This window comes from Pristis pectinata, chromosome 6 (assembly GCF_009764475.1).
Source record: "Pristis pectinata isolate sPriPec2 chromosome 6, sPriPec2.1.pri, whole genome shotgun sequence".
NCBI classification, from domain to species: Eukaryota; Metazoa; Chordata; class Chondrichthyes; order Rhinopristiformes; family Pristidae; genus Pristis; species Pristis pectinata.
This window is the reverse complement of record NC_067410.1, coordinates 2,721,073-2,745,223: the sequence shown is the minus strand read 5'-3', so window position 1 is coordinate 2,745,223 and position 24,151 is coordinate 2,721,073. Positions and strand designations below refer to the sequence as shown.

The following is a 24,151-nucleotide window of genomic DNA, read 5'->3' as shown; positions in this document are numbered from 1 at the left end:
AGTTGGGCCAAAGGGCCTGTTTCCCTGCTGTGTGACTCTTAAGATCAAGACTTCACACTTTGCACATGATGTACCTGGGCAGCAGTGATTCATGCTTTCCTATATGTTTGATAATCCTAGATTACCTTCTGTAGGTATCTTAAGGCACTGGAAGTATACCACCAATGGTGTCAGTAAATTCAGAAGATTTTATGGGAAGGGTAAATGAGCCAACATTGCAGTATTGCTTGGGGCATTGGCCACTTTGTTCCCATACCAGACTCCTGAAATGGACATTCTCTTCGCAGCTCTGTCTGTGGCATGAGATTACTCAGAGATTAAAAGGTGGGCTCAGACTTGGAAAAGAAATGCAACATGCCCACTATCTCTTTGGACTCCAGCCCATGATGGTTCATGGTGGAGGTGGGATAGCTGGAGATAAATTTCCCTGTGGCAGACTGTAGTTACCACAGGAGGAGGACTCATCTCCCTTTCTGAAGGTGGTCACATTCCTGAGGCTGGTCAGGACAGGCTGCTGTGGGATGGGGTTGCGGGGCACTCCCATCGAGGAGTCGTGGTTAAGGAGGCCTTCATGTTCCCTCCAGCAGGTATTGGCTACCTCTGTCCCGATGAGTCATCTCGGCTCTCAGTGGGTTGGGACCTTGGGTGGTTGCGCTGTAGACGGCCTTGAATCTCTGCATGTCATGGCTGACAGCAAGTTGTTGAGCCTCTTGCACCCTCTCCAGCCACCATCTGTTCTCTTAGTCCTGGGTTTTCTGCTGGACCTCAGGTACCTGTGGACCTGTGAGGAATGGTGAAGCCTCTATTACTGGAAGTTTATTAATTAGCTCACTCTCCAGCTCATTCCCATCTGGTTCTTCTTGCAGAGAGGCTAAGACTCTCCTCGCAGGAGCCAATGATATGACTTCAGGGCAGCCCTTAGTCTGTGGACACCCTACACCAAGTGTGGGCTGGGAGTTGCCAGGTTGTGTGTGAGAAGAGCTGCTATTGTCGGGTCCTTCAGAGCTTTGAAGTTGATCTTACAGTGACACCTCTTGTTTTCGCTGACGTTTGGGGCCAGGTTGACAGAACACAGATTAGGAAATGGTCGGTCAGAATGCTGGTGTCTGTCACAGTGCAGGTGATAGTCACCTTCCTGTTGTCACTCAGACTGTGATATAATCTAGCAGGTGCCTGAGATTGGACTGCAGTGTTTGTCATAATATTTCTCTGATAAAACAGGATATTGGTTATGACGAGGCCATTCTCCAAGCAGGGTACAGTCCCGATGCAGGGTTTTGACCCAAAACATCGACAATTCCTTCCCACCCTCACAGATGCTGCTGGACCCGCTGAGTTCATCCAGCAGATTGTTTGTTGCTCTGTACTCTGAGCTTTTTGTCAGGAGAAGGACCACTGGAGACACAGGGGACTGCAGATGCTGGAATCTGGAGCAACAAACAATCTGCTGGAGGAACTCAGCGGGTCGAGCAGCATCTGTGGGAGGGAAAGGAACTGTCAGTGAAGGATCATTGGAGTTGGGCTTCCCTGATCTTTCCTTGCTGGTCTTGGTTGCTGGAAAGTGGTGTCAAAGGTGCCCAGGAGGGTCAGCTTGTCTCTGGGATGTGGACCAGGATCTTTTCAAGGTCAGAGTAGGTTCTTGACCAAGTCTGAAGATTCCGGGTTCGGGCGTGTGCACTGATGATCACAGTGTGTTTGTTCCATGTTAAACGCAACCAAAGGATCATGAAGTGTTCAATAATTCCAAGGTGTGGGGAGAAACTGGCTGAGATTCACTCATCCTTGACATCAGTGGTCACTCTATGAGGAGGATGTAACCTTCCACTTTCCGCTCCAGAAGGAGCTGTTCCCACTGCTGCCCAACCTGCCTCAGCACAGTGATGTCGATGTAAGTGTCTGAGTTCCCAAGCTACAGCAATAGAGTGATGCTCAGGTCTGTGGCTGCTGGGATTATCTGTGAGGATCCCGACATCCAGGTCGCGAGCTTCATGTTGTGGAGTGGGAGTTGCCTGTGTGTGGTTTCGTTACACACGGGTTATTAATAATTCCTTTATTGTCACATGTACCAAGATACAGTGAAAAGCTTTTGTCTGTGTGCCATCCAGACAGATCATCCCATACATTCGTACATTGAGGTAGTAAAAAGAAAACAGAATGCAGAATAAAGTGTTCCAGTTACAGAGAAAGTGCAGTGCAGGCAGACAATAAGGTGCAAGGGCCACGACAAGGTAGAATGAGAGATCAAGAGTTCATCTTTTAGCGTATGAGAGGTCTGTTCAAGAGTCTGACGAGAGTGGGACATGTTCTCAAGCCTTTGTACCTTCTGCCTGACAGGAGGGGGGAGAAGAGAGAATGACCAGGGCAGAAAGGATCCTTGATTATGTCGGCTGCTTTCCTGAGTCAGTGGGAAGTGTTTTCGGAGTCAATGGAGGGGAGGCTGGTTTGTGCAATAGACCGGACTGTGTTCACAACTCTCTGCAATTTCTTGCAGTATTAGGCAGAGCAGTTGCCGTACCAAGCTGTGATGCATCTGAATAGGATGCTTTCTATGGTGCATTGATAAAAATTGGTGAGGGTCATCAGAGATGTGCATAACTTCCTTAGCCTTCTGAGGAAGTAGAGACACTGGTGTGCTTTAAGGGGTAGCCATTACACATGGGCTTCAGGAGGTGAGGTCTTGGTCCCAGTGGTGAGATGAAACAAGACCAGAGACCAGGCTGGTATGAGTGGGATGTGAACGGTGATGAAGGCGTAGAGAGGTTACAAAGGGGTATTGACAAGCTGAGTGTGTGGGAGATGCAATAATGTGAAACAATGTGAAGTTTTCCTCTTTGGTAGAAAGGCCGAGTGTAATTTGGAAGCTGAGAGATTGGGAAACGTTGACGTTCATAGAGACCTGAAGATCTTGTACACGTCACTGAGAGCTAACCTGCAAAGTGCATCAGGGAGTTAGGAATGCAAGGATTTGGCCTTGGATACAAGGAACAGGAGTTACTTTAGTAATGTCATCTTGGTGATTCCACACCTGTAAAGCTGTCATAGAGAGACACAGCACAGACACAGTCCCTTCGGCACACCGAGTCTGCAACCACGCATTTACACCAATCTTACCCCAACCCAATTTATTCTCTCCCCAAATTCTACCATTCTTCTATACACTAGGAGCAACTTAGAGCCAACCTATACACCTTTGAGATGTGGGAGGAAACCCACATGGTCACAGGGAGGACGTGCAAACTCCACACAGACAGCTGGAGGTTACAACCGAACCTGGGTCACTGGAGCTGTGAGGCAGTGGCTCTACTTTCTGCGCCACTGTGTGCAATGATGAGAGGTCATCGAAAACTACTAGAAACACTCAGCCGGTCAGGCAGCGTCTAATGTAAACCTCAAACGTTAACTGCTTTTTTTTCCCTCCACAGGTGAGAAAGATGAAGCAAATACAGAGGTTAAAGACAGCAAGTCTGGCGGGCAGAACAGGGAACAAGGAAGGTCTAGTAGGCTAAACTGCATTTACTTTAATGCAAGAAGCCTAACAGGCAAGACAGATGAACTCAAAAGTGTGGATCGGCACGTGGGGTTGTGATACTACAGCTATTACAGAAACGTGGTTGAGGGATGGGCAAGACTGCAGCTCAATGTTCTGGGGGTACAGATGCTTTCAGTGTGATGCAGATGCAGGTAAGAGAGTTGCAATAATTATTAGGGAGAACATCAGGGCAGGACTTATAAAGGATCTCCTGGAGGGAACGTCCAGTGAAGCCAAATGGGTAGAACTTAGAAATAAAAAAGAGGGATTCACATTGAGGGATTATACTATAGGCCCCCCTTTAGTCAGTGGGAATTAGAGGGGCAATATGTAAGGAAATCACAGATAGGTGTTGGATTAATAGGGCCCTATTAGTAGGTGATTTTAACTTTCCCAGCATTGACTGGGACTGCCACAGTACAAACTGCTTGGATGCGGCAGACTTTAAGTGTGTCCAAGAAAGTTTTCTGAAGCAATAGGTAGATAGCTGAGCTAGGGAAGGGTTACACACGACCTCCCGTTGGGAAATGATGGTGGGATCATGCCATCTTTTCGCAGCTAGCATCGGGCAGGAGGTACAGAAGTCTGAAGTCCCACACCACCAGGTTTAGGAACAGCTACTTCCCTTCAACCATTCGGTTCTTGAACCAACCGGCACAACCCTAATCACTGCAGTTAGCAACACTGGGACCACTTTGCTCTAAAATGGACTTTTTTTTTGTTCTAATTGTGTTCTTTCTTGTAAAAATTGTGTATAATTTATGTTTAATTTATGTTTTTCTTGTGACTGCTGCTTGCACGAGGTTATGTGCCTGTGATGCTGCTGCAGGTAAGTTTTTCATTACACCTGTGCACACATGGACTTGTGCAGATGACAGTAAACTCGCCTTTGACTTTGGGGCAGGGGAAGTGGTTGATGTGTCAGTGGGGAGACACTTGGACCAATGACCATAATTCTATTAATTTGTAAAGAGACAGAACTGGTCTTCAAGTTAAGGTCTAAATTGGAGCAGGGCTAATTGTGAAGGCATCAGGCAGGACATTGATTGGGAGATGCTGTTCACAGGTAGTGGAACATCTAGCAAGTGGGAGACTTTTAAAAGTGAGATAGGAAGAGCTTGTTCCTGTTAGAGTGAAGGTCAAGGCTGGCAAAAAACCTTGGTTGACGAGGGATATTGAGGGTCTGGTCAGGAAAAAGGAGGCATATGTCAGGTATGGGCAGCTGGGATCAAGTGTGTCCCTTGAGGAGTATAAGGGATATAGGAGTACACTTAAGAAAGAAATCAGGAGGGCAACAAAGGAGCATGATATCCCTGGTAGATAAGGTTAAAGAGAATCCTATTAATCTCTATATTAAAAGTGTAGCTAGGGAGAGAGTAGGTCGCCTTAAGGATCAGTGTGGTAATATATGTGTGGAGCCTCTGGAAGTGGGTGAGGTCTTATATGAATACCTCATCTGTATTTATTGTGGAGAAGGACATGGCAGCTAGGGAATTCAGGAAAGGGACCAGTGATATCCTGGAGCAGATCAACACGATGAAAGGAATTCAAGGAAGGGACCAGTGATATCCTGGAGCAGGTCAACATGAAGAAGGGAATTCAGGGAAGGGACCAGTGATATCCTGGAGCAGATCAACATGATGAAAGGAATTCAAGGAAGGGACCAGTGATATCCTGGAGCAGGTCAACATGACGAAGGGAATTCAGGGAAGGGACCAGTGATATCCTGGAGCAGGTCAACATGAAGAAGAAGGTGTTGGAGGTCCTGAAACGCATGAAGATGGATCAATTCCCAGAGCCTGACCAGGTGTACCCTAGGATGTTATGGGAAGCTAGGGAGGAGATTGCTGGGACCTTGGCAGAGATTTGTGTATCTTCATTAGCCACAGGTGAGAAAACTAGAAGACTGTAGGATAGCAAATGTTTGAAAGGCAGCAGAGAGGGGATCTGAGGTTCAGGATTTATTTGCATTTGGAAAGGCAAGGACTGATTAGGATAGTCAGCATGGCTTTGTGTGTGGGAGATCATGTCTCACGAGTTTGACTGAGTTTTTTAAGAGGTAGCCAAGAGGACTGATGAGGGCAGGGTGGTAGATGTTGTCTACATAGACCTTTGACGAGGTCCCACCCGGTAGTCTGGTCTGGAAGGTGAGATTACATGGGATCCAGGGTGAGCTGGCCAATTGGATAGAAAATTGGCTTGGTGGAAGGAGTCAGAGGGAGGAAGTGGAGGGTTGTTTCTGAGACTGGAGGCCTGTGGCCAGTGGTGTGCCACAGGGGTCGGTGCTGGGTCCACTGGTGTTTGTCATCTCTATGAATAATTTGGATGACAATGTAGGTGGTGTAATTAGTAAGTTTGCAGACGACACCAAAACTGGTGATACAGTGTGCAGTGTAGAAAGTTGTCAAAGTTACAACAGGACCTGGATCAACTGGGAAAGTGGGCCAAGGAATGGCAGGTGGAATTTAACTCAGAAGAGCGCAAATTGATGCATTTTGGGAAGTTAAACAAGGGCAGGACACGCACAGTGAATGGCAGGGCCCTGGAGAGTGTTGTTGAACAGAGACATTGGGCTACAAGTCCATAGTACCCTGAAACTGGCAGCACAGGCTGTTGAAGAAGGCATATGGCATGCTTGCCTTCATCGGCTGAGACACTGAGCATCACATTACAGTTGGCTAGACCACCCTCATGTTACAGCTGTATAAAGCTTTGGTCAGGCCACATTTCGAGTATTGTGTGCAGTTCTGGTCGCCCTGTTGCAGGAAGGATGTGAATACACTAGAGAGGGTGCAGAAAAAGCTCACAAGGATGTTCCCTAGATTGGAGGGCTTGAGTTATCGGGAGAGATTGGATAGGTTGGGATCTGCTTTCCCTGGAGTGAAGGAGGCTGAGAGGTGACCTGATAGAGGTATATAAAATTATGAGAGGCATAGGGTAGATTGCCAGTGTCTGTTTTCCCAGGGTAGGCCTATCTAAAACTAGATGGCATAGGCTTAAGATGAGAGATGTTTAGAAAGTCAAACCAGTGGAGGACCTATACTGTGAATGGTAGGGCACTAGGGAGTGTAATGGAACAGAGTGACCTAGGAGTACAAGTGCACAGCTCATTGAAAGTGGTCTCACAGGTAGACAGGGTAGTGAAAAAGGCATTTAGCACACTGGCCTTCATCAGTCAGGGCACTGAGTACAGGAGTTGGGACGTTATGTGCAGTTGTATAAGTCGTTGGTGAGGCCGCACTTGGAGAACTGTGGACAGTTTTGGTCGCCCTGTTATAGGAAAGATGTGGTTAAACTGGAAAGAGTGCAGAGAAGATTTACGAGGATGTTGCCAGGACTCAAAGGCCTGAGTTACAGGGAGAGGTTGGCCAGGCTGGGTCTTTATTCCTTGGAACGTAGGAGAATGAGGGGTAGCCTTATAGAAGTGTTTAAAATTATGAGAGGCAGAGATAAGGTGGACGGTAACAGTCTTTTCCTCAGGGTAGGGGAGTCCAGAACTAGGGGGATAGGTTTAGGGTGAGAGGGGAAAGGTTTAAAAGGGACCTGAGGGGTAACTTTTTCACGCAGAGGGTGGTGAGTGTGTGGAACGAGCTGCCAGAGGAAGTGGGTGAGGCAGGTACAACAGTATCATTTAAGAAGCACTCGGATAGGTACACGGAGGGGCGGGACTTGGAGGGATAGGGGCTGAACGCAGGAAATTGGGACTAGCTGGGTGGGCACCGTGGTCGGCATGGACTGGTTGGGCCGAACGGCCTGTTCCTGTGCTGTACGACTGTGATTCTCAGATGCTCTCTGACTAGCCGAGTGTTCTGAGGGTCCTGACCCGAAAAGTTGACCGCCTTGTTTTTCTGCACGGACGCTGCCCGACCTGCTGAGTTCCTCCAGCATCTCGCTGTTTCAGCTGAGTGCTTTTATTTTCTGCTTCAGTTTAGATTCCCAGCGTCTGCGGTTTTTCTTTCGGTTCATGACGGAAAGCCTTCGACCCCGTTCCTCTCCCCACGCCCGACCATTCCCAGCACGCATTTTATTTCAGATGCACAGCATTTGCAGTGCTTTTTGCCTTTCCGATATGTTAAAAGATTCCCAGACTTGCAGAATGTGGAATCATAAGGCAGGGTTACAGACCGAGGGGGCTTTGTTTTGCTTGCATATTAGCTGCGGTTACGGGCGTGACTTTGGTAGATCAGCGCATTCAATGGTTTTCTTTTGTACCTTGTGGTGTCACGTTGCTCTGTCGGTCTGCAATTAGGATTCAAGAATCAATGCTTGCCATACCGCCGGTGGCCGCGCGGGGGAGCGCGCTGTGTTAGTTGCAACAAATTAAAATACAATTTATTGTAAAGTTTTGAGTCCAAAGCGAGTAAATGTGACCTGGCTGGACAATGCACCCTGCCTTTTAAATTAGGGCACCGCATTTATTAGGTTGGAACCCTCAGACGGGTGCTAAATCCCCTCTCAAAGTGGCAGCCCCCATCTCTGGGCTGCCAGTGTGCGTGGGGAGCCGGTGTTAGTTGGGGGTTATTTCACCCTGAACGCGGGCAGATCCGCTTCCCGCCCGGTGCATTGGCTGGAAATCAGCCCGGGCTACCGGCCAGGCTCACTCCCGGTGAGATCCGAGGCTGGGGTCGGGGCAGAAGCCGCATGAAATGCGGTGCAAGAAGCACAAGTTGAAGCTGAATCTGGCCCTGGCTGTTGATGTTCTCATTTACGTTCGCGGTGAGCGCTTAAATCTGCGGCCGCGCCGAGATTACACGGCAGGCGGGCGCAGAGCAGCGAGGCTGCAGCAGCAACGGAGCTGGGTCACAGCCGGCGCTGCATTCCTCCCGCTGCAATCTCATCCCATTGCAATCGAGATATTTTTGCAATTATATTTTTTGCGATCAACATTTTTGCAATTTGCATTTCCCCTGCCTGCAAATAATCGATTCTTTTTTTAAAAAAAAAAGAAATTGCAAATTGAGAATGGCCGCAGAAGTGGAATCGCGGCCTGTTGCAGCCGCCGACGAGGAGGAAGAGGAGGAGAAGAAGATCACGGTCAAGAAGTCGGGCTCCAAGAAGAAAAAGAACCAGCAGGGCAAATACAGCTCGTTGCTGGTGGAGATTGTGCAGAGGCTGGCTTCCCGCAACGGCTCCTCCCTGGCCATGATCTGCAAGGAAGCCAGGAAGGTGCCCTGGTTCGATGACCAGCACGGCCGCATCTACCTGCGCTACGCCCTGCGGGCTCTGTTGCTCAACGGCACCCTGAACCAGGTGAAGGGCAAAGGGGCCAACGGGTCCTTCAAGCTCACCAAGAAAAGGGAGAGCGGCCAGGCAGCCAAGAAGAAATGCTCGGCCTCGGGCAGCGCGAACAGGTCCGGCAAGAAAAGCAGCAAGAAACCCGAGAGCAGGAAGAGCCAAAAGGGCAAGAGCCACTCGGGGTCCTCCAGCAAAAGTAAGAAGGGCAAAGCATCCAAGAAATCCAAGTCCAAGAAGGCTTAAAAAGGCTCCCCGCCCCCTCAATCTCCTCTCTTTGCAATTTTTTTTAAATGCATCTGACATTTTTGTTTTTTTTGTCGTTGTTCAGACCTGTTGGGGTCTTGGTTAGGTTTTTATTTGTAACGTCCACCCATCGATGGGCGACCGGTTAAACCGAGAACGCGGGAAAATTTGATTTTTTTTTTCGCAATGTTGATTGACATTCCGTTCCGGGATCTTAGCAAGTTGTTTGCAAATTTCTTATTTGTCGATTTGTTTTTGTCGTTCTTTTACATTTGCAATTCGTTTTTTTTTAAGTTTTGTATTAATCATGATAGCCGTTTCCTGCAAGAAATAAGCGTGTGGTTGGTGTTACTGCAACGGAGTAGTTCTGTTAAAATGAAGTCGTCTAACTTGTCCTTCGAAAAATAATTGGCAGAAAAGATGATTCTCCAGGTTGCAACTTGTTTATTATTTCTGTCGACGGGCTGTTTTGTTTTGTTTATTAAAAATTTTCGTATTTTTAAAAAAATAGCGGAGCTGCCGCTCATTTTCTGATTTTCCTCGGCAATTTCACCCTGGTAACAGTTTCAGCCAATCAGCGAGCAGCCAGGCGAAAGTTGCTACACTAGGCGGGAGTGTTTCGGGCGCTGATTGGCTGCTTCACATTCGCTATTTAAAATTTTTTTTGTTTTAATTTGCTGTTCAGCTTCCAACTGCGTCGGGGCATAAAGATGGATTTGCGCCCAAAGGGGGCAAAATGAAAGTTTTCTCTCCTCCCGCCCCGAGAAGTGAAGTCATCGGCGTATCTGTTGCATCTTCTGCAAGATGCACGGTTGGTGTCTCCAAACGGGACACCCCAGCTGGGTATGGGACCGGGGATCCCCGTCTGTCTCCAAACGGGACACCCCAGCTGGGTGTGGACCGGGGATCCCCGTCTGTCTCCAACGGGACACCCCAGCTGGGTTATGGGACCGGGGATCCCCGTCTGTCTCCAAACGGGACACCCCAGCTGGGTGTGTGACCGGGGATCCCCGTCTGTCTCCAAACGGGACACCCCAGCTGGGTGTGTGACCGGGGATCCCCGTCTGTCTCCAAACGGGACACCCCAGCTGGGTGTGTGACCGGGGATCCCCGTCTGTCTCCAAACGGGACACCCCAGCTGGGTGTGTGACCGGGAGTCCCCGTCTGTCTCCAAACGGGGCACCCCAGCCGGGGATCCCTGTCTGTCTCCAAACGGGACACCCCAGTCGGTTGTGGGACCGGGGGGGATCCTGTGAGGCAGCGGCGCTCCTTAGATGTTTCCGAGCAGGTATTGCAATTTGTTCGAAAAGAACCTTTACCCGAACTGTAGACATGTTAATGCTGGAACTGTGTAAACTTGCAACCGTGCGGTCAAAATGGGGAAAAAAACTTCAATAAATGTTTCAAAGACCAGCTGGACTCCGCCTTCTGGAAGTTTAAAAAAACCGGAGTGTTTTTTTTTGGGGGGGGGGGGATTTAATCGTGTTATGTGTTGTTGAAACAATGCTCCATGCACAGCATCAATGATGCATGGGTTCCAGGCCTCCCCGCTATGCAATATGTTCATGGTTGGACTACACTGACCTCGGCTCCTCTTCTGGTGCCAGTTCCCCGTTAACCCTCGGGAATTAACCAAGTACATCCGGTCATACAGTATGTAAAACAGGCCTGTCGGCCCATCTCATCCATGCCTACCTGAGATACTCCCATTTGCCCGCGTTTGGTCCATATCCCTCTAAACCTTTCCTCTATGTACCCGTCCAAGTGCCCTTTAAATGCCATAATTGTACCTGCCTCAACCACCTCCTCAGGCAGCTCGTTCCACATACCCAGCACCTGGGGAAAGTTGCCCTTCAGCCCTCTCCAGTGCTGCTGTATCATTAAATAAAGGGGCCAAAACCAACTACTCCAGTTGTGGCCTTGCCAATTGTACGAGACCATAAGACATAGGAGCAGAATTAGGCCATTCAGCCCATCGAGTGCTCTGCCATCCCATCATGGCTGATTTAATTTTCCCTCTCAACCCCATTCTCCTGCCTTCTCCCCGTAACCTTTCACCCCCTTACTAATCAAGAGCCTATCAACCTCCGCTTTAAATACACCCAATGACTTGGCCTCCACAGCCGTCTGTGGCAATGAATTCCACAAGATTCACCGCCCTCTGGCTGAAGAAATTCCTCCTCATCTCCGTTCCAAAGGGACACCCTTCTATTCTGAGGCTGTGCCCTCTGGAGTTCTCCCATTTCTAAACTCCAGTGCCTCGGCAATTAAGGCCAGGGTTCCATCTACCTGAACTTGCTGCATTTACACTTTTTTCTGTTTTATAAACAAAAACCTCTTGTTCCCACTGCTTCACTAATTCACAGTCCGGTTAGCCAATGGTCCTACCTTTTGATTCCTCTTAAGTGCATAACCTCTCATTCCCACATTAAACTCCACGTCCACTTCCTGTCTAAATCCTGTTGCAGATCCCTAGTATCCACCAATGTTTGTTGTCAGCAAACTTGGAGACCTTGCACTCTATCCCCTCCCAGATGTGGTGGTTAATGTCTGGGCCAAGGATTGATTGCTGGGGCATTCCTTCAGTTCACATATTTCCATCCTGGAAAAAGATCCACTTACTCCCAACTCTTCGTGGTCACCAGTCTTCAATCTGTACCACGCTGGAGGAACCCAGCATCCATGGAAGGAAATGGACAGTCAATGTGTCTGTGCCAAAATGTCAAATGCCATTTCCCCTGCTGTCTGACCCACTGAGTTCCTCCAGCAGATTGTTTGTCCCTCCAGATTCCAGTCTCTCGTGTCTTCAATCTATCCTAACACAGACACCCGACCCCCCCCAACACTATCAACTCTTGTGCCTTTTTCGTAGCACTCACATCAAATGCCTTCTGCAAATCCAAATATACTACATCTACAGGTCTCCCTCAATCGACCCTTAAAGAACTGCAGTAAGTTTGCCAAACGTGATTTACCAATGACAAAACCTTGTTGACTTGGCCTTTTCTCAATGACCAGCGATTTCTCCCTTGATCATAGACTCCAGCATCTTCCCAACAATGGACGTTAAGCTAACAGGCTGATAGTTTCTTGCTTTTGTCTCTCTCCCTCCTTGAAGGATGGAGTCACGTTTACGATTTTCCAGTCTGCCGGCAGCCTCCTGGAACGCTTCGACCAATGGGTCCACCACCTCTGCAGCCCGGACACAAGGGACTGCAGATGCTGGAATCGGAGCGAAAAATAAATTGCTGGAGGAAAAGGGGTGGTCAGCGTTTGGGGTCGAGACCCTCCCTCAGGACTGAGAGCCCAGGGATGGGACAGATGGTGGGGAGGGGGCAGTGTTGAGACAGAGGCTGGTAGGTGATAGGTGGAACCAGGTCAGGAAACCCTTGGGTGCAGGGCATCAGAAACTGGAAATGTAGAAACAGGCCATTCGGCCCACCCTGTCCATGCCAACCAGTGGGCACCCATCCATATTAATCCCATTTTCCTGCTCTTGGCCTGTAGCCTTCCATGCCTGGGCGATTCAGGCTCATAAACGCTGCAACACGCAAAATGCTGGAGGAACTCAGCGGGTCAGGCAGCATCTACGGAGGGAAATGGACAGTTGACGTTTCCGGCCGAGACCCTTCAGCCGGACTGGGGAGAGGGGAGATAGCCGGTATAAAGAGGTGGGGGGAAGGGGGGAGCAGGAGCCGGCAGGTGATAGGTGGATCCAGGTTAGGTGGGGGGGGGGGAATGATGTCAGAAGCTGCGAGGTGATGGGTGGAAGTGACAAAGGGTTGAAGGTGATGGGATCTGAGAGGAGAGGACGGTGCAGCCTGGAATAAAGGGAGGGAGGTGGGGAGGGGAACCGGCGGGAGGAGAGGGTGGGCGAGGGGAAAGAGATGAGATGATGGGGGGGGGCGTGGATCAGGAGGAGACAGAAAAGGGGACGGAGGGGGAGCCGTTACCAGAGGTTGGGGGTTCTGCAGTCTCTCGTGTCTCTGCTTCTCAAACACTGTCAGTGACTCTGCTTCCACCACTCCCTCAGGGAGTGTGTCCCAGGTACTCACCCGGGACATGCCCTCTTCTCGTTACTGTCATCGGGGAGGAGGTACAGGAGCCTGAAGACCCACACTCAATGATTCAGGAACAGCTTCTTCCCCTCCGCCATCAGATTTCTGAACGGTCCATGAACCCACGAATGGTACCTCGTTATTCCTTTTCTTTTGCACTATTTATTTATTTAGTAATTTACAGTAATTTTATGTCTTGCACTGTGCTGCTGCCGCAAAACAACACATTTCATGTCATATAAGTCAGTGATAATAAACCTGATTCTGATTCTGAATCTCTGGATGAAAAAGATCCCCTTGGATCTAAACCTCTTCTCCCTTACCCTGAATTTGTGTCCTCCAGCTTTGTCTACTTCTCATATGGGGTAAAGTTTCCTACAGTCTACCCTACCATACCCTCCTCATCCTCCTCATTCTATATCTCTGTCACGTCCCCTCTTAACCCCCTGAACTCCAGGGACACAGACCCAGCCGCTCCAGTCTCTGCTTATTACGCTCCATCCCAGGCAACAGGCTGATGAACCTCCTCTGCACCCCTTCCAGCGCACTTCCCATAGTGTGGTGACCAGAACTGCACACAGTGCTTGTATTGTGGAGGGTCGTGGCTGTCAGGTGACAGCACTGCCCCGACCTGGTCGGAAGACACGCCACTGCCAATCAAGGTTTGGCCCCGCCCCACCCATCAGTGCACACCTGACCATTGGCCTTTGTAAATTACCTGGGTCGGACCCCCCAGCCCTCCAGCACTATAAGGAGTGCCACATGTGCTCGGCTCTCTCTCTTTGTCTGCTCTGAGGGATGAATCTGCTTTGCTCCAGGCCGAGCACTGTGAAACGGCGCTGGAGAAGTCGTTGGTGAGGTGTGCACTGTAAAGGGTTGGGAACATTCTAGTTAGTATCCCCAGTAGCATAGAGCCGGAACTGAGCCCGGCTCGCTGGCGGTGTATTAGCGTTACGCTAACCACTTGAATGCAGAACAGAATGGCCTGTTCCCGTTACTACTTCTTATGGTTGAATGGTGATGTGCCATTTCACCTCAGCACCTCGGTATCGGACATTTCAGAAACCAATCGGCATGTCCAGTTACCAGTTACTGCTCAGGTCTGCCACCTGCTGCTGATGTGTGGATGGTGCAGGATGTAATGGGGTCACTGCACGGTTCCCCGGGGAGTGACAGTCACCGTCTCTGAGGTTTGACTAACCCACATGCAGCTGCTCCTCACACGGAACCTTCTCCACTTCACCTTCAAAGTTCTCATGTGAATATTTGCTTACAGCACTGAATATTTGGTCAAATACTGGAAGGTATAGGTTTAAGGTGAGAGGGGGAAAATTCAGAGATGTGTGGGGCAAGTTTTTTGCCCAGAGAGCGGTGGGTGCCTGGAATGTGCTGCCAGGGGTGGTGGTGGAGGCAGACACGATAGAGGTGTTTAAGGGTCATTTAGACAGACACATGAACAGGCAGGAATGGAGGGATCAGAATCAGGTTTATTATCACTGACTTATACGTGGTGAAATGTGTTGTTTTGTGGCAGCAGTACAGTGCAAAGGCATAACATTTACTATAAATTGCAAAAAAAATAAAATAGTCCAAAAAAGGAATAATGAGGTAGTGTTCATGGACCGTTCAGAAATCTGATGGCGGAGGGGAAGAACTTGTTCCTGAATTGTTGGGTATGGGTCTTCAGGCTCCTGTACCTCCTCCCCAGAAGAGGGGATATGGACCACGTGCGGGCAGATGGGATTAGTTTGGATTGGCAAGGGACTGTTCCTGTGCTGGATTGTTCTATGTACGGCAGAACGTGGTGTCTCCAGCAGGGCCTGTGTCCTGGGTTTCTGTGTTCACACCAACAGCCCCATCCATCAGTGAAGCCCCCACAGGCCTCCCTCGCTGTCAGTGACTGACGGGGATGAGTCCAGCACTCTGGTCCCATCCATGTTCAGGGCCGGTGGGTTCATGAACAGTAAATCCCACTCAGACCAGCCTGGTCTCCAGTTGGTCAACCAGGACCTCGCTCTCTGACACCCCCGTGGGTGACGGTGAAGGCAACTCCCACTCCATGACGTGGGAGCTCGGCACCTGGGAATGCCAGGATCCTCACGGATAATGCCGGCAGCCACAGACCCCTGTCACCACAGCTTGGGAACTCAGACACTGACATCACTGGGCTGAGACACATGGGCAGCAGACGGCCAGCTTAGAGAACAAGGCGGTGTCGCAGAGTCACACAGCATGGAAACAGGCCCTTCGGCCCAGCTGGTCCATGCCGACTGTGTTGCCCAGTGAGCAAGTCCCATCTGCCCACGTTTGGCCCCTATTTCTCTAAACCTCTCCTATCCATGGACTTATCTAGGTGCCTTTTAAACGTTGCTGATGTGCCCGCCTCACCCACACTGTTTCCGGCAGCTCAGTGTACTTCTGGAGGGAGGCAAAGGTCACAGAGTGACCACTGATTCCAAAGATGAGCTTGGCCTCACTCTGCCGTGGAGCCAGCACACCTCTGTCACCAGCGAGAGACTGGGAGGGGAAGCTGCAGGTGGTGGTGTTCCCCTGCTGTCCTCGGCCTCCTGGTGGGAGAGGCGGTGGGTTTGGGAGGTGCTGTCAGAGTTGCCTGGGTGGGAGTCGCAGTGAGATACAGCACGGAAACAGGCCCTTCGGCCCATCGAGTCCATGCCGACTGTCGGCCGCACTGATCCGGCTTCCTATTCCCCAACATTCCCCCATCTCCCCCCTCACCCACACACCGGGGGCAATTTACAGCGGCCAATTAACCCACCAACCTGCACGTCTCTGGGATGTGGGCGGAAACCAGAGCATCCAGGGGAAACCCCCGCGGTCACAGGGAGAGCGTGCAAACTTCACACAGACAGTGCCGGAGGTCGGGATCGAACCCAGGACTCTGGGACTGTGAGGCAGCAGCTCTACCAGCTCCACCACTAGAGTGGTGGAGGTGGTGCTGATCGAGCAGGCTACGTTGCCCTAGATGGCTCTGTGCTTGTTGACTGTTAGAACGACAGTCATTCGGGAACGTGGGGAGTATTCCGTCTTGTAGGAAGGGCTTTGTGGCGTCAGGAGGTGGGTCACTGGCCACAGCCTACCCAGCCTCTGATCCGCTCTGCAGCCATGGTATTTATGGGGATGGTTCAGTGGAGTTTCTGGCCAATGGTGACCCCCCAGCATGTTGATGGTGGGGCACCCGGCGATGGGAATGTCATTGAATGTCAAGAGTAGGTGGTTAGACTGTCTTCTCCCGGAGATGGTCAATGTCTGGGACTTGTGTGGTGTGAAGGTTACTCACCACTTATTGCACTGGGCCTGAAGGTAGCGTCAGACATGGGTCCATGGGCAAACAACATGTCACTCAAGGCTCCTCATTCACCTGCTGCAAGATTCAGTGAAAAATTGGTTTATTATTGTCACATGTACCTTGAGTGGGACCTCCCTCTGAGATCGGAATTGTGAGCTTTTCAACTAACGTCGATTAAAGCTGATTGAGTGGGAGAGAAAGCACAGGGCTTATTCCAGCAGCAGATCTGGGAGTGCAGTGGTGCCAGAGTGGGAGCCCTCAGCGTCTCCCCAACACTGTCCTTTGGTTGGACAGTCTGATGCTGGTTCCGGTCAGGAACCCTGTAGAGTGTGGGAACAGATTGGGTTGCAGTTTAAGTGCCCTTTCTAGATGAGAGGGATGGCAGGTGAGCTCAGTCCTGTGTGTCGCACGGATTGCAGCATCTGAGTTGTTCCTTGCAGTCTGGATGACTACGTCTGCAGGAAGTGCCTCGAGTGTGACCAGGCTGAGTGGCCGGTTCCACATCTCCACTGACTGGAGGCTTCACAGTGCATCCACAGGGATGAAATGAGCGGACGGCGCATTTTAGGAGGTGGTCGCTCTCGAGGTTGTGGAAAGGCGGTCAGAGAAGGAATGGGCGGCCACCAGGCAGAGGATGGGACGCCTCAGAGCCTCTTGCTCCAAAACCGAAGTCACAGAGTCATGGAGCAGTACAGCACAGAAACAGGCCCTTTGGCCCATCTAGTCCATGCTGACCTGATCTTCTGCCCGGTCCCATCTACCTGCACCCGGACCATATCCCTCCAAACCCCTCCCATCCATGTACCTATCCAAATTCTCTTAAATGTTACATTGAACCCGCATTTACCACTTCCGCTGGCGGCTCGTTCCACACTCGCACCACCCTCTGAGTGAAGAGGTTTCCCCTCAGATTCCCCTTAAATATTTCACCTTTCACCCTAAACCCATGTCCTCCAGTTCTAGTCTCACCCAACCTGAGGGGAAAAAGCCTGCAATGCATTCACCCTGTCTATACCCCTCATAATTTTGTATTCCTCTATAAGATCTCCCCTCATTCTCCTGTGCTCCGGGGAATAAAGTCCTAACCTATTCAGCCTTTCCCTGTAACTCAGGTCCTCAAGTCCCGGCAACATCCGTGTAAATTTTCTCTGCACTCTTTCAAGCTTATTGATATTTTTTCCTGTAGGTAGGTGACCAGAACTGCACACAATACTCTAAATTCAGCCTCACCAACATCTTGTACAACTTCAACACAACATCCCAACTCCTGTACTCAATGCCCTGATTTATGAAGGCCAATGTGCCAAAAGCTCTCTTTACGACCCTAACTACCTGTGATGCCACTTTCAAGGAACTATGGATCTGTATTCCCAGGTCCCTTTGTTCTACCGCACACCTCAGAGCCCTACCATTCACTGTGTGAGTCTTACCCTGGTTTGTCCTCCCAAAGTGCATCACCTCACACGTGTCTGCATTAAATTCCATCTGCCATGTTTTAGCCCATTTTCCCAGCTGGTCCAGATCACTTTGCAAGCTTTGATAGCCTTCCTCGCTGTCCACTGCACCCCCAATCTTGGTGTCATCTGCAAATTTGCTGATCCAGTTTACCACATTATCATCTAAATCATTAAAATAGATGATCAACAACAATGGACCAGCACCGATCCCTGCTACCGCTGTGGGGAATGGGACAGAGTAGATGTACAGTTGGGGATGTACAGTCAATATAGAGGAGAAACTGAGTCAGTCTAGTGGGCAGGGTAGACGTGGGCATGGTGAGGCACATGGAAGGAACGCAGGGCCAAATTACATCTACTTGAATGCAAGGAGTCCGACAAATGAGGCAAATGAACTGAGAGCATAGATCAGCATGTGGGGATGTGATGTTGTTACTGTCACAGGGATGTGGTTGAAACAAGGACTGGAAAGTCAGCCTTCCAGGGTATAGACATTTTGGTGTGGTGGCAGGGAGCGAAGGGCTGTTAGAGCTGCTGGTATTGCGATATTGAATAAGGGGTCCATTACTGCAGTGATGAGGGAAGATATCCTTGAAGGTTCTCCAGATGAGTCCTTAGGAACAAAGAGGGGGTAATCACTTTGCTGGGGGTTCCTAACCATCAGTGGGAGGTAGTGAGGAACTTCCATAAACTGCAGTGAGCTACGAGGGTGATAGGGTTGTAGCAGTCGGGTGAGATCAGCTTCCGCAGTAGCAAGTAAGTGCATCCAGGAGAGATTTTTGAGCCAGTGTGTTGTCCTGGTGGAGAAGGGAGCAGTACTGAACCTAATCTTACGAATGTAACCAGGCAAGTGGGACAAACGTCAGTGAGAAATAGAACATAGAACACTACAGCACAGTATAGGCCCTTCAGCCCACAATGTTGTGCTGACATTTTATCCTGCTCTAAGATCTATCTAACCCTTCCCTCCCACATAGCCCTCCATTTCTCTATCATTCATGTGTCTGTCTAAGAGTCTCTTAAATGTCCCTAATGTATCTGCCCCCACAACCTCTGCCGGCAGTGCGTTCCACACACCCACCACTCTCTGAGTAAAAAAACTTACCCCTGACATCCCCCTTATACCTTCCTCCAATCACCTTAAAATTATGTCCCCTCGTGTTAGCCATTGTCGCCCTGGGAAAAAGTCTCTGACTGTCCACTTGATCTATGCCTCTTATCATCTTGTACACCTCTATCAAGTCACCTCTCATCCTCCTCTCCAAAGAGAAAAGCCCTAGCTCACTCAACCTATCCTCATAAGACATGCTCTCCAATTCAGGCAGCATCCTGGTAAATCTCCTCTGCACACTCTCTAAAGCTTCCACATCCTTTCTATAATGACGCGACCAGAAGTGAACACAATACTCCAAGTGTGGTCTGACCAGAGTTCTATAGAGATGCAACATTACCTCGCGGCTCTTGAACTCAATACCCTGATTAATGAAGGCCAACACTCCATATGCCTTCTTAACAACCCTATCAACCTGCACGGCAACCTTGAGGGATCTATGGACGTGGACCCCCAAGATCCCTCTGTTCCTCCACACTGCTAAGAGTCCTGCCATTAACCTTCAATCTCCATCTGCCACTTCTCAGCCCAGCTCTGCATCCAATCAATGTCCTGTTGTAACCTACAGCAACCTTCTATACTATCCACAACACCACCAATCTTTGTGTAATCAGCAAACTTACTAACCCACCCTTCCACATCCTCATCCAAGTCATTTATAAAAATCACAAAGAACAGATCCCTGCAGAACACCACTGGTCACTGACCTCCAGACAGAATACGCTCCATCTACCACCACCCTCCATCTTCTATGGGTGAGCCAATTCTGAATCCACACAGCCAAGTTTCCCTGGATTCCATGCCTCCTGACTTTCTGAATAAGCCTTCCATGAGGAACCTTATAAAATGCCTAAAATCCATGTACACCACATTCACTGCTCTACCTTCATCAATGTGCTTTGTCAAAACAATGAGCCATAAATCTCAAGGTGGTTATGGAAAACAGAAAAAAAAAAGAGAGCGTCAGGGCCAAAGTGTTCCTGTAATGTGACAGGCATGGACAGCAAGGTCAAGGAACTTGCACATCAAAGGTTATCAAGGGCTGGATAAAGTAACAGGACATATGGCAGGTCTTGGAAATGGGGCAAGCCTTCAGGATTATAGAAAGTGTAGGGGGTACTTAATAAAAAAAAGATTAGGAGGGAAAAGAGAAGAGCACAAGGCTGGCAAACAAAGTGAAGGAAGATCCCACAGCATTTTCTGTATAATGGGGGGGGGGGGGGGGCGGGAGCCAGAGAAAGTGGGGCCCATTAGGAACCAAAAGAGAATCACGTGGAGTTGGAACACACGGGTGAGATCTTGCCTGTATTCATTAAGGAGGATATTGTCATTGGAGAATTCACTGGAACATTTTTCCATTGAAAACGAGATGCCATTGGATGTCTTAGTGGGTTTAAAGGTGGATAAATCACCAGGGCCAGATGTGATGTATCTCAGGCTACTATGGGATGGAAGGGATGTGATTACTGGGGCCCTGATAGATTTTTCAAATGCTTGCTGGCCATGTCCAGGTGCAAGATGACTTGGAGGACAAAACTGTTACCTTTATTCTAGAAAAGCAGCAGGGGTAGTTACAAATGGGCGAGTCTAATGTCAGTGTTGGGGAAGTTATTGGAACAAATTCTAATAGATGAGGTTATCCACACTTGAAAATCCAGGGATAATATCAGCAAATTGGTTTATTATTGTCACTTGTACCGAGGTCCAGTGAAAAACTTACCATTCATACAGATCAATTGGTTACACAGTGCACTGAGGCAGTACAAGGGAAAACAATAACAGAATGCAGAATAAAGTGTTACAGTTACAGAGAAAGTGCAGTGCAGGCAGACAATAAGGTGCAAGGTCATAACGAGGTAGATTGTGAGGTCAAGAGTCCATCTTATCATACTAGGGGAACATTCAATAGCCTTGTAACAGTGGGATAGAAGCTGTCCTTGAGCCTGGTGGTACATGCTTTCAGACTTTTGTATCTTCTGCCCAATGGGAGGGGGGGAGAAGAGAGAAGGTCTGGAATGAGTGGGGTCTTTGATTATATTGGCAGCTTTACCGAGGCAGCGAGAAGTGTAGACAGTCCATGGAGGGGAGGCTGGTTTCCGTGATGTGCTGAGCTGTGTCCACAACTCTCTGCAGTTTCTTGTGGTCCAGGACAGAGCAGTTGCCGTACCAAGCCACGATGCATCGGGATAGGATGGTTCATGATGATCAATCAAAGACAGACAGCATGTTTATTTGGGGAAGATCCTGTCTGACCAACTTGATTGAATTTTTCAAAGTAACAGAAGCGAAGGCAGTAAAGTTGGCAACTTAACGTGGGTGACTGAGCCAAAAGGTTCCAGTCCATGGGATCGAGGGCAAGTTGGTGACAGGAGGCTGTGACTGTGGAGGGTTGTTTTTGTGATAGGGATGGTTCTGACCAGCAGTGTAACGCAATGATCAGAGCTGGGACTCTTGGTTTATATAACAACAGTTCTGGAGGGTGCAGACGGTATTCACTGGGATGTTGCCAGAGGACAGCTTCAGTTGAAAGGAGATTCTGGGTTTATCTTCCTCAGAGTGGACCAGGGGAGATGTACAAAATTCAGGCACCTGGATCGTGGGAAACTTTTCCTGTGACAGAGGTGTCTAAAACTGGAGGGTGAAGGTTTGTGGTAAGGAGGTGTCGAGGGGATTGGAGGAGGAACTTTCTCCCCCAGAGGGGGGCAGGAATCTGGAACACACCACCCAAGGGGGTGGTGGGGGCAGAGAGACTCAAATATTTAAGTTTCTGGACAAGCACTTGAAAGGCCAAGGCAGAGAAGGCTGTGTGGATTCAGAATTGGCTTGCCTGTAGAAAGCAGAGGGTTGTGGTGGAGGGAGTGCATTCAGATTGAAGGGCTGTGACTAGTGGTGTCCAACAAGGATCGGTTCTGGGACCTCTGCTTTTTGTGATTTTTATTAATGACTTGGATGAGGGGGTAGAAGGGTGGGTTGGCAAGTTTGCAGATGACACAAAGGTTGGTGGTGTTGTGGATTGTGTAGAGGATTGTCGAAGATTGCAGAGGGACATTGATAGGATGCAGGGCTGGGCTGAGAAGTGGCAGATGGAGTTCAATCTGGAGAAGTGTGAGGTGGTACACTCTGGAAGGACAAACTCCAAGGCAGAGTACAAAGTCAATGGCTAGATTCTGGGCAGTGTAGAGGAGCAGAGGGATCTGGGGGTTCATATCCACAGATCACTGAAAGTTGCCTCACGGGTGGATAGGGTAGTTAAGAAAGCTTATGGGATGTTAGCTTTCGTAAGTCGAGGGATCAAGTTTAGGAGCCGCGAGGTAATGATGCAGCTCTACCAAACCCTGGTTAGACTACACAGAGTACTGTGTCCAGTTCTGGTCACCTCATTATAGGATGGATGTGGAGGCGTTGGAAAGGGTGCAGAGGAGATTTACCAGGATGCTGCCTGGTTTAGAGTGTCTGCATTATGAGGAGAGACTAAGGGAGCTAGGGCTTTACTCTTTGGAGAGAAGGAGGATGAGAGGAGACATGATAGAGGTGTACAAGATATTGAGAGGAATAGATAGAGTGGAAAGCCAGCGCCTCTTTCCCAGGGCACCAATGCTCAATACAAGAGGGCATGGCTTTAAAGTAATGGGTGGGAAGTTCAAGGGAGATGTCAGAGGGAGGTTTTTTTTATATACAGAGAGTGGTTGGGGTAGTGGTGGAGGCAGGTACATTGGTCAAATTCAAGAGATTGCTGGATAAGCATATAGAGAAATTTAAAATAGAGGGATATGTGGGAGGAAGGGGTTAGATAGTCTTTGGCAAAGTTTAAAGATCAGCACAAAATTGTGGGCTGATGGGCCTGTATTGTACTGTACTGTTCTGAGGCTACAGACCCAGTGCTGGTGAATGGGATTAGTGTGGGCCAGTAGGGTCCCTTTCTCCAGTACAATTCAGACAAGCTCACTCCTGCCGGTTTCACCCATTCAGTGAGGTTAAATGCAAGCCAACCTTGGCCTCAGCTCCACTGCACCACAACCCTGAACTCACCTGGGGTCCAAAACACTGTCCAGGTCAGCACCGAGTATTCATGGAGTTACAGAGTAATACAGAACGGATACAGGCCCTTCGGCCCAACCAGTCCATGCCGACCACGGTGCTCACCCAGCTAGTCCCAATTTCCTGCGTTCGGCCCATATCCCTCCAAGCCCCCGCCCCCCCCCCCCCCCCCCCCCATGTACCTATCCAAGTGCTCACCCACTTCCTCTGGCAGCTCGTTCCACACACCCACCACCCTCTGTGTGAAGAAGTTACCCCTCAGGTCCCTTTTAAATCTTTCCCCCTCTCACCCTAAATCTATGCCCCCTAGTTTTGGACTCCCCTACCCTGGGGAAAGACCATTACTGTCCACCTTATCTGTGCCTCTCATAATTTTAAACACTTGTGTAAGGTCGCCCCTCAACCTTCAGAATCCCAACACTACAACCCTCAGTTCTTCACCTTTTATTAAAAAAAAGGGGAGACCGCTTATTTTAAAACTGCCCCCATGTTGTAGAGGGAAGGAGTGGGGGAAACTATTACTGGCAATGACGTGAAAAGCCATTTGGCCCATCGAGACGATGCTAGCTCTCAACCACTGCATTCTTTCCCATGGCGATTACACCTCCCCCCATTCTCCCACCGCTCCCGTGCTCTGGGTTAACCAATTCACTCACCGACCGGTACGTCTGTTCTCAGCTGCTTCATTTCCAAGCACCAAATGTGGCGAGGCGGCAGCGTGGGCAAACTGAACGGTTCGCCTGCGGTGCCGAGGGAAACCCTACTCTGCAGGACGGGCCTCTCATTGTAACCGTTATCTGAGCTATTGGAGATCTGTGGTCACCATCTACAACCCACGAACTGGGGAAATCATCCGCGTTGGGACCAAAAGACAACCACAGCACGGAAACCGGCCCATCGGCCCATTGAATCCGTGCTGCCCATCACCCATTCACTTGCACTCAGTCGTGCAGTTGTCCAGAACGGAAACAGGCCCTTCGGCCCAAATCGCCCATGCCGGCCAAGGTGACTAACTGAGCTAGTCTTGTTTTTCGCTTATCCCTCTAAACCTTTCCTATCCAAACTTTAATCCTCATTAATCCTATGTTTAAATCCCCCGATGTAAATCTTTAAAAGAGCGATTGACTAATGAATAGTTCGGTGTTGTTTGTGGGATCTTGACGCGCTCACATA

At 49.6% G+C, this 24,151-nt stretch overlaps 1 protein-coding gene across 1 annotated transcript; it reads left to right on the top strand.

The window, feature by feature from the left end:
* The first annotated feature begins 8,274 nt into the window (after positions 1–8,274).
* On the top strand, positions 8,275–10,420 carry LOC127571802 (histone H1.10). Its single transcript, XM_052018513.1, has one exon. It carries the CDS (start codon positions 8,492–8,494, stop codon positions 9,005–9,007), a length of 516 nt encoding a protein of 171 aa, XP_051874473.1. The 5' UTR covers positions 8,275–8,491; the 3' UTR covers positions 9,008–10,420.
* The last annotated feature ends 13,731 nt before the right edge of the window (positions 10,421–24,151 follow it).

Coding starts and splice junctions, on each gene's coding strand:
- LOC127571802 (XM_052018513.1), top strand. CDS start 8,492: ATGGCCGCAGAAGTGGAATCGCGGCCTGTTGCAGCCGCCGACGAGGAG.